Source organism: Notamacropus eugenii, chromosome 6 (assembly GCF_028372415.1).
Source record: "Notamacropus eugenii isolate mMacEug1 chromosome 6, mMacEug1.pri_v2, whole genome shotgun sequence".
Taxonomy (NCBI): domain Eukaryota; kingdom Metazoa; phylum Chordata; class Mammalia; order Diprotodontia; family Macropodidae; genus Notamacropus; species Notamacropus eugenii.
Genome location: NC_092877.1, coordinates 339,530,008 through 339,546,573, shown reverse-complemented (window position 1 = coordinate 339,546,573; position 16,566 = coordinate 339,530,008). Strand labels below are relative to the sequence as shown.

General features: G+C 37.3%; 1 protein-coding gene across 2 annotated transcripts in view; it reads right to left on the bottom strand.

The window, feature by feature from the left end:
* Positions 1 to 224: 224 nt before the first annotated feature.
* The window catches only part of SELENOT (selenoprotein T), a 30,498-nt gene continuing 14,156 nt past the window's right edge, over positions 225 to 16,566 (bottom strand). The window contains exons 2-6 of one of the 2 annotated variants that reach the window (XM_072618299.1): positions 10,756 to 10,866; positions 5,168 to 5,294; positions 3,916 to 4,003; positions 3,165 to 3,318; positions 225 to 2,336 (exon numbers count right to left, since the gene is read on the bottom strand). In XM_072618299.1, coding sequence (XP_072474400.1) covers positions 3,200 to 3,318; positions 3,916 to 4,003; positions 5,168 to 5,294; positions 10,756 to 10,866 — 445 coding nt within the window. In that variant the 3' untranslated portion in view covers positions 225 to 2,336; positions 3,165 to 3,199. The remainder of the gene's footprint in view (positions 2,337 to 3,164; positions 3,319 to 3,915; positions 4,004 to 5,167; positions 5,295 to 10,755; positions 10,867 to 16,566) is intronic. The other variant, XM_072618298.1, reaches the window with a different exon arrangement.

The following is a 16,566-nucleotide window of genomic DNA, read 5'->3' as shown; positions in this document are numbered from 1 at the left end:
ATACAACATGTTTATTACCCTATTAGGTAAGTGGGTAGTCATTTTTTCCAGCAGCCATGCTATAAAGAGGGTACAACTGTATTTTCCTGAACAAGATAAGCACTTCAGCTAAAAGAAAAATGAGATATCTCAGACAACTGAAGTGTGCATTCTCTGATTTTCTGTAAGCAAAGAAAAAAGAAGATTTAGGTAGACAGTTATTAAATATAATGCTTAAAGGCACGTTACACAGGAAATGAAAACTTTTTATTTAACTTAAGTTTGCTTAGTTTTATATTTAGGATAAGTATAAAGGCCCAGTTAATCAATTCATTAGACTGGTCAAGGCAAGACATTTGAGCTAGACAATAGGATTTAAAAAGCGGTTGGTCTTTCAGGAGTTCTCTTGTAATCACAAAAATGGTATTATACTCAGGGTATAGTTTTGTTTTTCATAATCTAGTATAATGCACTGTTCACAATTTGCAATATTTTGAAAACCATACAAACAGGACATAACCAAATTAGAGATGTTTAACAGACTTTTGTAAAGTATTTGAGAATGTCAGATACTTTCCCAAATATCCATTTTAAACTACAAAAAGAACACAAATTCATATAAAATCACAACAGATGTAACAGACATCTTTCAAGGAAAAAAAATCAGATATTAACTCAATTTGCCACTTTCCCTCAAAAAACATGACTAAGAAATAAAGTTATAAGTAGTAATGCCTGCATTTTAAAACAATTAACTGTCTGAATTAACCCTTTAAAAAAAATATAACTATACAGTACTATTGCACTCCATGAATGTGCAGTATTCCAAAACATGCCAACACTGAAAGACTGTCTTGCATTGAGGTTTTCCAAGAAGTTCAACGAGGCTGCAAATAAAGCATCTGGTCTGTACTAACAGCATGCTGTCTTCAGTACAGGCCTTCATTGGTGCCAACCACGCTGCTCTCGCAAAAATCCATTAATGCCTGAAATATATTAAAGAAGATATTATATCAAACCATTGATTTCAGAAAAGCCTCTCCCTGAATCAGATACAAGGCAAGAGGAATACATCTCAAAAGTAAAAATGTGCTCACTCCCCTGAAGCTAAAATTCACACTCATCCACAGAAAGGTTGCTTTTTCCCTCCTAATCTGTAATGCTGGCACGTCTGTGATGCCATTGTGGGTCTTCCCTTCATGGCCTGCTGTCACCTGGGTCCTTCCTGTTCATGTCCTCTTGTCAATCTTTCACAGGGAGAGGCCCCTTAGCAGGCTGGGACACCTTTCACCAATGCAGGCAGCATGTGTGTGGGGGGGGGGGGTCTGTCTGATAACCCTCACTCTGGTACATCATCAGCCCGCTTCTTTTCCCATCATACATTTTCCTGGAATCCCTATGCTGCTTGCTGGCACAATTGGTCATCAGGGAAACACTTCAGCCTACTTTTTCATGCTCTGCATCGCTCCATCAGTCTTTGGACTACGGACAATTTTGGTTCTTTGGTAACTGTGACTCACAGCAACAATGCATCACTAGGAGGAAAAGCTTGGGAGAACTGAAAACATTGTACCATATCTCAAATGCAAGCCCTGACCTAGTCTCTTCCTCCTGATTCAATGCTGGGCCCAGCTCAGTCTTCACAGCACTTTGCCCAGCTGTGCTCATTGGCCAGTTTTATGGGCTCTCTAGTCAATGGCATATCCTACTGCTGATGACAGGTATTCTTCATGCATGTGGTTTTTCCTGTGTCAACTGTTAGGATGAACTCGTTTATGAGACTGCAGATCCTGTTTAGGAAACTTTGCAGGGTTCTTAGGCTTGATACACTCAGCACAAAATTATCCACAAACCAAAGCATCTTTATAGGGAATCCTGCTTCCATGTGGACTCTGATTTAAAAAGACTCCAAACAGTGGTGAATATTTTTCATAAGCTACACTTGGTTTAATGTTTTGATTAGTATGAATAATTTTGGAGCCAAAATTTTCTCAGTTGTTGCATCTTTCAAGGAATCTTGTGATTTTAACATGTACATGGGCGTCATCTTACTGGAAGATGACCTCCAAGACTGCATTTTACTCTCTTGAATCTTTTTTTTAATAGTCAGCAAACAATAAGGGAACAAACACAATGAAATCTTATTTTCTTCTCTGCACATCTTTCAGCCAGTTATACACCTGTAAGGATGTATGCAGAAACACAGAATGCTATTTGTTACAGGCTGCTTATTCCTTTCCTTGTGTTATTTTCAAGGATATGCTCAACGCTCTGTACAGATTCTTCGTGGCACTTTCTGACATGGATGAGAATGGCACGGGGGTTGCTAGTTACTGATGTTGTCTTGACCACCTTTCCTGTAATAGTAAAATAAATGAGTTTTCCAGATGTCTGGCATGTTTACCCTCTTTCAGGTATTTTAGACTAAAATCTTTAATATCTTTAAAATTGTGTCTCTTCTCACAGAGACCTCTTCTATGTAGATTCAGTCCAGTCCAGCTGGTCTCTGCCATCTTTGCTTTCTTTACTGCCATTTCTACCTCCTTCTGCAGATTATCAGGGACTCTCATGGTAAAGTTCAAATGTAGTGGCCAAATGTGATTTGCCATTTCCTGCTTCTGCTCATTTACAGATGAGGAAACTGAGGCAAACAAAGTTAAGTGATTTGCCCAGGGTTACATAGCTAGGAAGTGTCTGAGTCTGGATTTGAATTCAGGTCTTCCTCGCTCTAGGCCTGGCACTCAATCTATTGCTTCAGCTAGCGCTGTGTGCTAATCTGTCTAATTAAGCAGTTATTACACATGCAGTTCAATACAATGATCTGTCTATATCACTCCATAATTATCTTATTACAAAGTAACTTTTTATCAATTAGCAGATAGGCCTTATCTGCCTCTATCAACTGGACAAGAAGCACTTAGTCACTGTGTTCATAGGCCTTTCTCAACCTAGTTTTAGGTGATCATGCAATGGTAAAAGCCTGAGTCACAAGGGAAAAGAGCAAATACAAGCACATCCTGTCATGCTGGCACACTCAAAAAATGATCTTTTTATGTGTTAATATTTCCTATAAAGACATTAAAGAAACAGACCATTAAAAGTTGACTTAAAATGGAAATACACATATATCCCGTCTTTGCTATGTGTTGCTAGTTAGCTGAGGTGCGTACATTTTAACTACTTACAAAAGAGTTTTCAGAGCTGAAAGATGGGGCTATGATCAATGATGTGGGATTGAATCCATATGCACGTTGAGTTTCATTTCGTTGTCAAGAATTTGAACAAGCTGCTGCATGGATGGAAGGTGACCAGATTCCAGCTTTGACCATACTGGTACATCTACAAAAAGAACACAATCCAAATAATTAAAGATAATTCTGTGGTCAACTACAATTCATAAAATTTCTTCTATTCTAAAGAATCAAAATACTTTCTAAAGTATTATTCAAGGCCACTTGGTGCCAAAGTAGATAAAGAGCTGAACCTATAATCAGAAAGACTGAATCTGAGTTCAAATCCAAAAACTTACTAGCTATGTGACCCTGGGCAAGTCAGTTGGCCTCTATTTGCCTCAATTTCCCCACCTATAAAAAGGGGATAAAAACAGCCCCTACCTCCCAAGGTTGCCATGAGTATTAAATGAGATAATGATTATAAAGTGTTTTATAGAAATGCTAGCTACTATTATACACCAACTTTTGACATAGGGGATGAAGAGAGTGATAAAATCTACAAAGAACTCAACAATGTCCTCTAAACCAGGATAGGGGTGCCCTCAACAGTATTAATAGGTATTTATTTTCTCATAGGTATGTTAGTGAACAATTTTTTAATATCACAATTTATGACAGGAAAAACATTTTTGTTATGCTTTGATGCTGACTGAAAATTAAACTAATACAGTTTATTACAATATGAAAAATATTTAGAACCCACCATTTAGCGTTATCTCAAATGCACCTGTTGACATACACTGGTTCTCAATCATGTTACTTAGGAAGAAAACCATCATACACGCATAGACCTAAAAGGTAAAAAAAAATTCAGAGGTGCCATTGTATTTTGAGAATGTAATTTTTAAGAAGAAAATACTTAACACATAATGTGACAAACAACATTTTCTCTCTGAAACAATTTTTTATCTGATAAATTCTGTTCTTCACACATTTCTACAGCTTATACACAAACTATTACTTCTATTGCTACCATCTAATTATAGTAAGGAAATAATTTTTTTAAAAATTCAGTTCAAAGATTCTAAGAAGTCATATTTGTGATTTGGAGAAAATAGATCTGAAAGGAAGACCCCAACAGTCCAAGTAATTCTAATAAAAGAACAACTGTATATAGTTCACAGAACATCTTTTAAAAGTGTTCACAAAGCAATAGTGATGCAATACTCAGCAACTTCGTGTAGAGACCTGTTAAGGGATTTTCAAACTGTTATTATAAGACATAACCAGGTTCACATTCCTAGCAAATTATCATAAGCTCATATGAGAAAAGTCACTTAGCACAACAGTCACTGACAACTGCACTCTGCAATCATGAATGCTAACCGACTCTCTCTTTGCAAGAGCCTCTCCTCAGTTCTTACCAAAACAGCTTTAACTCTCAGGTTCTAAAAGTCAGGCAGAGCCAAGGAAATCTACAGGAAAGAAGCTACTTCTCTGCTGTCCAGAAGGGAGTTTGGGCAATTCTGTCCCAGTAAAAAGTTAAGAGAAAGTACAAGATGGGTTTCTAAAGGCATAGAGAGCAGGAAACTAAGTCTTTGAGAAGGAAAGATACTCGATGGGACAGATTAAGAGAAAAAAACAAATAACAATGAGTATTTCTATAGTACTTCAATATTCACAAAGCACTTTCCTCACAAAAGTCCCACATGGTAGGCAGTACAAGTATTAATATTTCCATTTTCAACATGAGGAAACTGAGGTTCAGTTATCTTATATGATCTGTGTTACACAGTCCTAGGTCTAGGATTCAAACCCAGGTTTCCTGCCTCCAAGTCAAGAAGACCCTCAAGGTTGACTGTTATCCCTAATGCAAGAAGAGAAAGCATTAGATTCCCCAAACTGAAACAAAAACCATCATCACCACCAGCCCACGGTTAAGTTCCAAGCTCTTCCAACAACAATATAATTCCACACTTTAACTGTCAACTTGAAATAAAGATTCAGTTACACACCTTATTTTCTTGGCCCCACTGCCAGATGCTTGGAGCCGGCATGCCAAAGAAAGCAAAAGGGTCCTTGCCAACAATTATTAAGCCTATTAATACTAGTTTGAAGACTGACAGGAAAGATGCTATGTGTCTATTAAAAGAAGAGAAAAATTCATTTTATTATAATAACCATCAACAAACTTTCAAATACACAAATAAGGTTAAACATGAAACTATAAATTTTTTAAATTTCTAGATTTTACTAAATGTGCATAAATATATGCATGTGTACATAAAAACTTTAACAAAACAGTTACAAAATTGACCTGTTTCCACGTCCTGTCCAGAGCTGTTCTTTCCTCCTATGTATTATTCCAGATTTTGTGGCTGTTATTGTTCCTATTTACAGCTGTTATTAGAATACGGTGAAACAAATCGTATGACATTGGTCCTTTCTCATTTTGTTATGTTAGTTCAAAAATATAAAAATATTTCTAAAAGGCATATATAAAACTGAATAATAAATTGAAGCAGCTACTAAAGTTTATTTTTCAGTAAAAAAAAAAAAAACCTCCAACACTTTTGAACAATACCATGGAAGCATACTGAGAATATTTTATCATAAGAAAAAAAGCTCATCAAGTACAGGTGCTATTTTAAAATTGCTGTTTCCCCAATAACTTCCACAAAAAAGGGTGCTTAATAAATGTTTAATTTAAATGATTATATATGCTGATTATAAAAGTATAGCACTTAAAACTAAATCATCTTATAACGATTTTTGAGTTCGTGATATTTTTCCTCCATAAATAATGTATTGAGATTACAAAAAATTTTTTAAAAAGGTTTTGCACAAAAAAACTACAGCTAAGATTAGAAGAAAAACAGTTAACTGAGGAAAAAATATCTTTCAAGTTTCTCTGATAAAAGTCTAATTTCCAAGATCTGTAAGGTACTGATTCAAAATTATAAGAATAAGAGCCATTTCCCAATTAATAAGTGATAAAAGGATATGAAATAGGCAATTTTCAAAGGAAGAAATCTATATCATCCACAACCCATGTGAAAAAATTGCTCCAAATAATTACTAGAAAAATGTAAATGAAAACAACACTAAGGAAAGAGGTGGCCAGGCCAACATGGCTTCTAACGCCTCTCCTGTTCTTGGGGTGCTGGAGATATTATGATCTCATGTGCCCCAAAATGTCAGAAGAGCCAGGGCCAGAATCCAGAGTCCATACTACTTGTCAGTAGCTGAGGTAGGAGTGGGAACCAACTCAAAAAGGTGCATACCCTGCAGTCCTTTGACCATACTTCGTTCAGAAATGAACATGGATGACTGAGAGGATCTAATCACTAAGAGATGTGCCTACTTTTTCATCTCTATAAAATTTTTATGATAATAACCTACACAGACCATTTGTGATAAATGTAAGTGAAAGGATTCTGGACAATAATTTGGAATTATGTAAATAGCAACTAACATGTCCATATTCTTTGACATAGAGATTCTCCAGCTACGTATATGCTCTAAAGAGATCAGTGATTTTTTTTTTCCCTAAAAAATACATTTATGAGTTTTCAACTTCTAGGAGCCAAGATGATGGAGTAAAGCAGTAAAAAGCTATAATTTTCCCATATTCACCTTTAAACAACCATAAAATATTGCTACCAAACAAATCCTGAAATAGCAGAACCAGCAAAAAGATGGGGTGAAAGAACCTTTTAGCCTAAGAAACTTGAAAGATCAGCAGGAAAGCTCTGTCTCACTCAGGTAAAAAGGGAGCAGAGTCCAAGATGGGAAGTATCCCAGCAAGAACCACCTCAGCAAACCAGAGGGAGATCCTGAGCCCCAGTACAGTGGGGCAGGCAAAGGTCAACACCATCCCCAAACCTTTTCCCTGCTAGGGCCTTCTCACAAATGAATACTCACAGCTTGCTGCCTGTTTCCTCTCTCTCCCTCAGCTCTAACCAGCTTTCTAGCTCTGCTTGATCCTTCCTGCTCCACCCGTTTGGCAAGCTCCTCCCACCACAGACTTATGAGATTCAGGCTTCTGTGTGACTCAAGCAGGTCACATGGGCCTATTAATGGATGGGAAAAAATCTTCCCATTAAGCAAAAATACATTAACAATACATTCAGCCCCAAGATCCTTCATATCCATTACATAGGTTAATGGGGGTTTAGGGGTAAGTGATATCAGCAGAACTTTACAACAATATAACAGGGATAACATAAAATAAGCACATAAAACAATATCTTAGGGTGGGACTTGAGCACAAGCACTCCCTCATTCCCCTCTCAAACAAATGGGGCCCCAATCTTGGGTTAAGGGGCGAAGGTCTCTTCTTCCATAGCTACTTCCTGCTGAGATTGGACGTAGAGCTGTCTCTGCCCCAAGAGGTCCCATTCGAGGGGTCAGTTCTTTAGCTGGCATCTGTAGCTAGGTCAACGCCAGGTCCAGGGGTGACACATCACAATCGTGGACAAGTGGTGACATCCAGCTAAGCAATCAGGCCTCTACAGGTGGAGGGTATTAAGCCTGCAGGAAACAAATCTAGCAAACAAGGTGAACAGATAAAAAATCAAAAAGAAACAAGGAGACAATAACCAGAAGCTGGGTAGATATAGTGTTGGCCAAGTTTCTGGAATCCATGAACCCATTATCATAGCCTTATTCATTGTTGATTGCTGTTTTCTATTTTATAGATTTGGGGTCATCATTCTGGCTAGAGGTGTACTTTCTTTAATATGAACTAGGGCTTGGCCAATTTCCTATTCTCTCTGAAGATGTGACAAATTTGGACACAAGGATTCAGGAGGATCTGTAGGAGTAGTTTTTACTTCCCTATTTAGTCTAATATTAAGTCTCTTTTCTCGGTATCTTTTACGTAGTTCATTAGCTAGAATACCATTTATTCTTCCAAAATCTACCCCTGCTCTCAATAGAGTAGTAAACAATTCTTTTCTTGTCAATCTAGTATGACTTTGAATCCTCTGGCTCTTTACTCTTTTGTCTCAAGGAAATTTATCTTTCCCCTACTCCCCTAAGTCACTTAACTATGAAATCTTATCCAGCACCTTCAAAATAGGGTACCTTATTTCCCCAATTAGTAGAGTCAGAATTAGGTGCTTATAAGCAGGAGGAGCCCTCTTCACTAAGATATTTCTATGGGAAACTGGTGAGGGGATACCATGATAAGCCTTGGTGTCTCCCATCCTTATAGCTGTTTTCATTACCTCTTTCTTTAACTTTCTCATACAGTCCTTAAGCAAATACCTAATCTCCATTAGGCCACATAGAGACAATAGGATACTGCCTGTTGCATCCATCCAAAACTAAATCTAATAGATTAATTGCATTGTTACCTCCTTGCATATGATAATACCTATAAATTTCAAACAATCTATCCATACTCCTCTGTCCCCTTCATCACTGATTCTCCTATCCTGTGGTTGAACCAATTCAAAATATCTGTGACCTCTTGCTGTGTAAAATTCTCATTTACCTCCCTAAACGCTGTGTGACCCCCTTGGTTCTTCTGCTTTTATCTTAGTATTCAGCAAACGTCTGCACTTATAAAAGCCTTCTCATCTAACTTTGTTTCACTTTCCTCCCGTGCATTCCCTGGCAGTCATCAGGGCACTAGGTCCAGCCTATGCAAGGGCCGCATGCACATTCCTTTTAGTTTTTCACTTCCTCTTAGCTAAATGAACAGTATCTTCTTCTTCTACCACCTGAGACTCTCCCCTTTTCCCCCTTCTTGCTCTTCTAAAAGAGAGCCTGAATGCTGTGGCATAGAAAAGATTCCCATGCAAACCAGTCAACTCTCTTTCCATCTTACCTTTCTCTTCCAGCAGCTTGTCTCTGCTTTTACACATGACAATAATTTGTTAGCAAGGCCCAGTTTCTCCTATACACTCCTGCCAATTTTTTCCCCTGGTTCTATTGGTACTCCTTGTAAGCATCTTTCCAAATCTCTAGGCTCTCCCTTCCATAGCCTCGATTCCCAGTGTTCACAGAGCCTGTGCTTTTAGCTCATTCTCCTGTTAGGGAGGAATAAGGTAAATCCACCCATTCTGGATATTCATTTCTCTCTTTAAAGCCCTTCTGTCTCCAAACAGAGGCCTGATATTTTGTAATCCCATCTTTGCTGCCAAACATAGTACAAATAGGATATTCACAATGCCTATGGTGGCTATGAATATGCCAGTGTAATTCTGAATCACAAAACATAACAGATGTTCCACATGGAAGACAGAACCAAAACATTTATTTAAACATCAGAAAGCCAAATCCCAACACCAGAAAGTCAAATCCATCACAGCAACAAAGAAATCTATACACCATAACAATGCAGGGGGGCACCACCTTTCCCAAGCCTGACCCTTGCTAGGGCCTTCCCACAAATGAATACTCACAGCTTGCTGCCTGCTTCCTCTCTCTCCCTCAGCTCCAACTGCTCTGACCAACTTCCTTCTCTCTTCCACCCCTTCCTGAACCACCCATTTGGAAAGCTCCTCCTACCACAGACTCATATGACTGAGGCTTCCATGTGATTCAAGCAGGTCACATGGGCCTATTAATGAATGGGAAAAATCTTCTCATTAAGCAAAAATATATTAACAATACAGAGCAGTTTGGAACTATATGTGAAGGGTTCCTGAACTGCGCCTGCTCTTTGACCTACCATTACTAGGCATTTATCCTCAAGACATCAAAAAACAGGAAAAGGATCCAAATGAAAAAAATATTTACAGCAACTCTTTTTGTGGTAATAAAGAACTAGAAACTAAGGGAGTGATGATTAATTGGGGGACTGGCTGCACAAATTATGGTATGTGAATGTAATGAAATACAATTGTTCTAGAAGAATTATAAAAGTGATAGTTTTGGAGAAGCCTAGGGAGACCTGCACGCACAACATATGGGAAGTGGACAGAACCAGGTGAATAGTTTATACCAGGCCTGCAGCACATTCAGCCTTCGGGCCACTTGCGGCCTACCAAAAGATTTCAGGCAGCTCATGAAAAATGTAGAGGACATAAAACTATGTATGCTGTGGAGAACCAGCTTATACAGTAACAACATTATTAGGAAAAACAACTTTGAAAAACTTAAAAACTTGGATCAGTACACTTTCAGATGCTAACAGCTGACTGACAGAGAAGCAACAAATGCAGAACAAGACATGGATAAGGCCAATATGGGAATGCGTTTTGCTCGCCTGTGCATATTTGTTAGGAGTTTTTGTTCTGTTCAACTGCTGAAGCAGGGGAGGAAGTAGGTGGAGGGAAAATAAAAGCTTGTAAAATGAAAAAATGAAAAATAATTTTTTAAAATGTATGAGTAAAATATTTAAGTAAAATCTCATTTTGAAGATGATTACCTTAATTTTTAAACATTAAAAATCTTCTACTTATATGAACATGCTTAACTTACTTGTAAAGAAATACCATAACGAGGGGAAAAGTAAAGAAAATACAAAGCAAACTGGCTTAAATATGATCAAAATATTGGGTATCAACTGACTTCAATTTAATTGGACCAATCTGTTAAGCTAAGAAGTCAATTTCTTTATTTCTTCTCAGTTTCCCTGTAATGTACTCACCTATATATTGGTTGAGGGAGGTAATTCTCTCCTTCTATGCGGATGTCTGGGTACCGCTGGCTAATAACCCGCATGTACTCCTCAAACACCCGCCTGTACCCTCAGGAAACACTACAAAGAGAAAAAAATATGGTATTTCTGTTAAATGATTTAGAACTATTTACCAAGATTTATCTTGGCACAGTTGTAAAAAGCCCAGTAATTACTACCTCTGTCAATATCCAATGTTTCTAGTTAAAACACATTAAACAATGGACTGAAGCCAACAATGCCTAGGCAGCAAATTCCTACTCATCCATCCTTTCTCCCTAAAAAGGATAATTTTAGTTTTTTAAAAGTGTCTCAGGAAATAAAGCCTTCACACAAATTACAGCCCTTTGGGGCATCAGTTATTTTCATAAGACAAATGCTGTACTAGTTCATTTCATTCTTCTGAAATTTGAGCTTGAAAGTGATGAGATTAAAAGTACATAGTTTTGCAAATAACTAAGCAAGAATAAAAGGGGCGGAGAGCAATATAATAAACAGGGGAAAAATGTTTGTCTTCCAATTTTACAGTGCAAGGAATACCAGACTGGAAGTCACAAGTACCAAGCTCTTTCACTCAGCTACATGACCTTCACTAAGGGATATCTAGCTATTACATTAGGTAATTCCACCTCTAAGATTCTGATTAATCTACAAAAAGATAATCTAGAAAATACAAGTATGTAAAGGAAATCAGCAGCAATTAACACCCTCTAGCTTTGTAATAAGTTATCAACTGACTTATCTGATAGTTATTATGTGATGTCAAGAGAATGGAAATAGAGTGGAGAACAGTGTAGTCAATTCAATTCTATAAGTTTTTATTGAGTACCAACCTTGTGGCAGGCACCTGGAAATACAAAGAGATGGGGAAAACAGAGAAATGGGGCAGATACACTTGGAAAATAAGATTATTCAGCAGAATGTCCAACTGTTCGGGAAATATACTTTCAGAGGATGCAGATATAATTTAGGACTATCACCACCAATTAAAATTCTATAATAATCTAGTCTAGCTTTAGGTACATATTGAATCTGGGAATCCTAGAGCAAACCAACAGATCACAGACAATTTAGGAGCCAGTGCACAGTATATGGCTTGGCGGTTAAAACAATTTAGATCTAGACAAATATCCTAATACTGGTATGCCTGGATCAATGAGAGACATTCTAGATAGAGCACTTATATGTATATTTACATTTTAAAACTGAGTGAATTTTACAATCTTATTTTATCCACTTTAAAACACATATCGTAAGTATGAGAAAGGTATATATTCTTAAAGGTCAATAAATGCCTTCAGAAATTAGTCTCTAAATGTTTTATATTTACATAACATAATCTAGCTCAAACTCAAGTGATTCAATTAAAAAATTTATTAAGAACAAAGTTGTTATGGTGGGCACTGGAATACAAAGACAAAATAAGGAAATAATCCCCACCACCAAGGAGATTAAATTCTACTGGGGAGATAAAATATGATGAGACTTGGTGTCTGTTTATAGTTAGGGCTTTCTTTCTTGCTATGTTTAAGATTTGGGGTTTTAAACACCTTTGGTGCAGAAGGATGAAGCAGGGGTTTACAACTGAAATTCACTGCTCTAGTTCATTCCTATAAATTTGTAGATTAGAACTTCAAAAAAAAAAAAATGAAGAAATGCCCATCACCTTGTCCCTGGAAGCAGTAATCAAGACAAAAGGAAGGAAGAAAAATAAAGGTGGTTTGTGGAAAGGTCAAGGCTGAATGAGTCAGCTAACCACAGACTGCTATCTCTTTTTAGCCCCTCCCAGTTCCCTACTATATCTATAGTTTTATGTAGAAAGTCTTCCCTAAAGGAAGTTTTAAGTTTTTTATTTAACCTATTGTGCCTCCAGCTATAAACCAAATGGATATTCTTCAGAGAGCAGTTAGGACTCTGTGGTTTACACTGAAATGAAGTGACAACTTCTAGTTACATGAGCAAAAAGATGGAGGCTTAAGACCTTTCCAGTGATCCCCACGACTTCTCCAACCTCTCTAAAACAGAAAGTATGCATCCAAGGTAATGCAACTTCAGTTGTCTCTATGGTCTAGAACACTTAGAATCAAAAAGACTAAAAAACCCAAAGAAACCCAAACCTAAAAACTGATGCTCACTGATTGTGAGCTTACTCAGCACTTCTCTTGCACTAGCAGACCCAAGGATCTAGAACATGGAATTGCAACAAAACTCAGCCCCACATTGAAGACCCACCTCCACCTTTCCAGTGTTGTGAAGACCCCAAATTCAGGCAGCAGAATTTCCTCACACAATGACAGAGTAGCAAGGTAAGTCCTTCAGGAGCTTAAACACCAAGGCATGCAGCATCAGAGACAATCCCACTTGTACTGGGGCAAACAAGCCCACAGCACTGAATGGCAACTCTCTAAACTGCCCCTGATGGGCCAGAGAACTGAGGACAGGAAAGAGGAGAGGGGATGGAGATCTGGAGTCAGTTCTGACCACCCAAAAGGGTGGAAACCTAGGCTGATGAACCGTGAATTACCCAAGATGAGAGGAAGCTGAGATACTCTGAAATCCAGCCCCAAAGGATGGGATCAGAGGAGATAGAGTCAGAAAGTGAAAGGATAAAATCAGAAAGGAAAAAAATTACCAAATTTACCAAAGATCTGAGAAATAAGAAAACTCAAAGATGTTGAACATAAGCAGATAAATCAACTGAGAAAACATTAACAAAAGATAGAAATATGGCTTCCAGATATAGTAAATGAGTTCAGGAATTTATGAATACTGCAAAACGAAGAAAAATGATCCAATACCTGATGAAATAGAATACCCTGTGGAATGTGAGGAGAGCTTGGAACCATAACATGGAACCATAACCAAAACCTCAGTGTTTTGAAAAGAGAAATGATAATTAGGAGAGCAGAATTTATGACAGAAAATAATGATCAATATAAAGACTGAAATCTTCAACGGCAAACTTCATCAAAAAACAAATAAAAAATAGACTGGAAGAGCAAACACAAAGCTATCAGAATAAGAGAAGCAAAAACCAATGACATTTAAAAAATATCTCACTTTGCAATGGAAACATGCTGATCTCACAGGCAGGATGTATATAGTCCACCTAAAGGATCATAGGTGTCCCAGAGGACAAAAAAAAAAAAAAAAAGGAAAAAACCCACCTTAACATTATAATGAATACATTAATAGAAAAGAACTGCCCACAACTTCTGAAGTGAAAATGAAATACCAATAGAAAGGAATCACAGATAATCTCCAGAAAAAAACCCAAAAAACCAAGACCACAAATTCCAAGACACACAGCAGTTATATTCAAGGATTCAGTATAGAAACAAGTTCTGCAAGTGATCAGGAGAAAGGCCTTCAAATAAATACAAAAGAAAGAAAATCTGAATAAAGCAAGACTATTTACCTCAACCCTGGCAAAAATGACAAAAAAATGAGAAGTTAATGTTGGAGGGGTAGTAGAATGATAGGCACCACCTAATGTCTTGTTGGTGGGACTGTGAAATGGAACAACCATTTTGGAAAGAAATGTGGAACTATGCAAATAGTTACCAAAATATTCTTACCTTTTGAATCAGTCTCCATTACTGAAATGAAGCCTCTGATAGAAGAAAGTCCCTATAACTCCAAAATATTTCTAGCAGCAGTTTTTGTGATAACTAAAAATTGAAAACAAAGTAGATGCCCATTAACAGGAATGGCTAAACAAACTATGGTATGGGAATATAATGGAATATTATTGCATTGAAAAGAAAGGGTGTGTATGATGAATACAGAGTGAAGTAAGCAGAGCCAAGGAAACAACACATACAGCAACTACCACAATGTAAATGGGAAAGAACATATCAAAGCGTTGAAAGCGAATGTAACAAAATTCTAAAGATCAAGGAGGATTCCAATGAAGAGATATGAGAGGGTAGCTTCACCTACCCCTTTGTGGACATGGGAGGTCAGCACATGTTACACATTGCACATATTTTTAGACTTTTTCAACGTAACTAACCAGTTGTGTTGATTTTTTTTTTCCTCTCCAGAAAAAATACTATTTGTTATATTGGATGGCTCTCTGGGAAGGGATACTTGTGATACCTATGATGATATAAGAAAGACGTCAATGCAAACTTATTTTTAAAAAAAAAAAAGAAACGAAGTGATAGCATGGAAGTAACGTTGTGTAATCCTGCGATAATTTTATGACCCCAGTCAATGAAAAACCTGACTTTATTGTGCTGTGTTAATACAAGTTAAATATTAAAAAGCATACCATGGTCTGAAGTTTTTAAAAAAGGAAGTTAATGTATTATATGAGAGTTTTCTAGAAGAATCTCGGTGACATTCCTTTAAGTTAATTATTTCTATTACACTTCAGGAAACACTAGTGGACTCTTCTTCAATCAGATTTTATTTGCTAACCTTTTTTATTCTGACACATTTTGGGAGGAAGATGAGCACACGGAACATGTGGAAAGGCACTAAAAGTTTCTTGAAATAAAGCAAGGAGAAAAAACAGTTGATAAGTTTACTCACTATTCACCACCTAATTAGCATACTTGGCACACCACTTATAGAAAAATCTATATAAGTTTTAGCATCACTTCTGTTAGGCTGCACGTTCCCTAAAGGAGTCCTGCCTGCCATACTAGCATTACAATAAACCATTTGACTGGAAGGTGAATTCAGTGCTAGAATTCTTTCTAGACAACTCTGCCCTGAACTCGATATTTTGGGATCCCTGTAGCCCTAAACCACATTATTTCTTAATATGTATTATCTCCTAAGTTAAACCACTGAAATTTTTTTATTATGTAGCACAGATACTTCTAATTTCATTACATTATTACTCTAGAACATGCATTTTTGCGTCCTGGTCTCCTAACACCCATGGCAACTCCAGCCAATCTGCCTTTTTAATTCCTGTTTAGTAAAGAGCAATGACTCATGCATTCTTATACAAGAAACGAAGTTAATTAAAATCTATTAAAATATTCTTCAGCAATGTTTTAAAAAATAAAGAGTAGCAACATGGAGAAAAGGCTTGGAAGTCAGCTCATGGTTACATTTTCTTTTCCTACCAAGTTTGGGGTCAAAACATTTTTGGCTCAGGTGAATGACATAGAAGATGCTGTAGCTAGAGTTCACTTCTAGTACTTTTCCTAAGTTGTATCAGGATCGTGTCAACCCTCTGCTAGCCCTGCACTGAAAACTTACAGCAGTTAAAAGGGAGAATATAAAGAAGACAACTGCGAGGGCAAACACAGACTGAGTGCCAACTAGCTGTGAAGGCAACACAAATGACTTTGTACAGTATCTCATACACACACTCAGTTGAATTTCTCCTTTTATTGAGTTGTTTGCCTTGATACAAGGAAAAGCAAGTTCCACTTTGAGAATCCTTTGCAGCAGCAACTACAGTTTTAAAGGGAGAAAATAGTTTGAAGGGAACAGGGGTGGGGTGAGGGTGGGGGGGGTGCCGCTCTCCGGCCTGTGTGTGACTTTTTTCTTAAAATCTGGGTAACAAAGAACCCAAGAGCAGTCAAGGATCTCAGAGTCCACCAAACCCTACTCAGATCTCACTGATAATTCCTTCTAGGACATCCCTAACTAGGAGTCATCCCACCACTGTTAGAGAAGACTCCAACGAGGGTTAACTTATGACTTTCAGAGGCAATGTATTCCACTTGGGGATAGCTCTGTTAGAAAGTTTTTCCCTGCATAAGTAATATAATATCCAAAAAAATGGCATTTACATATATACACACAAATTTTTTT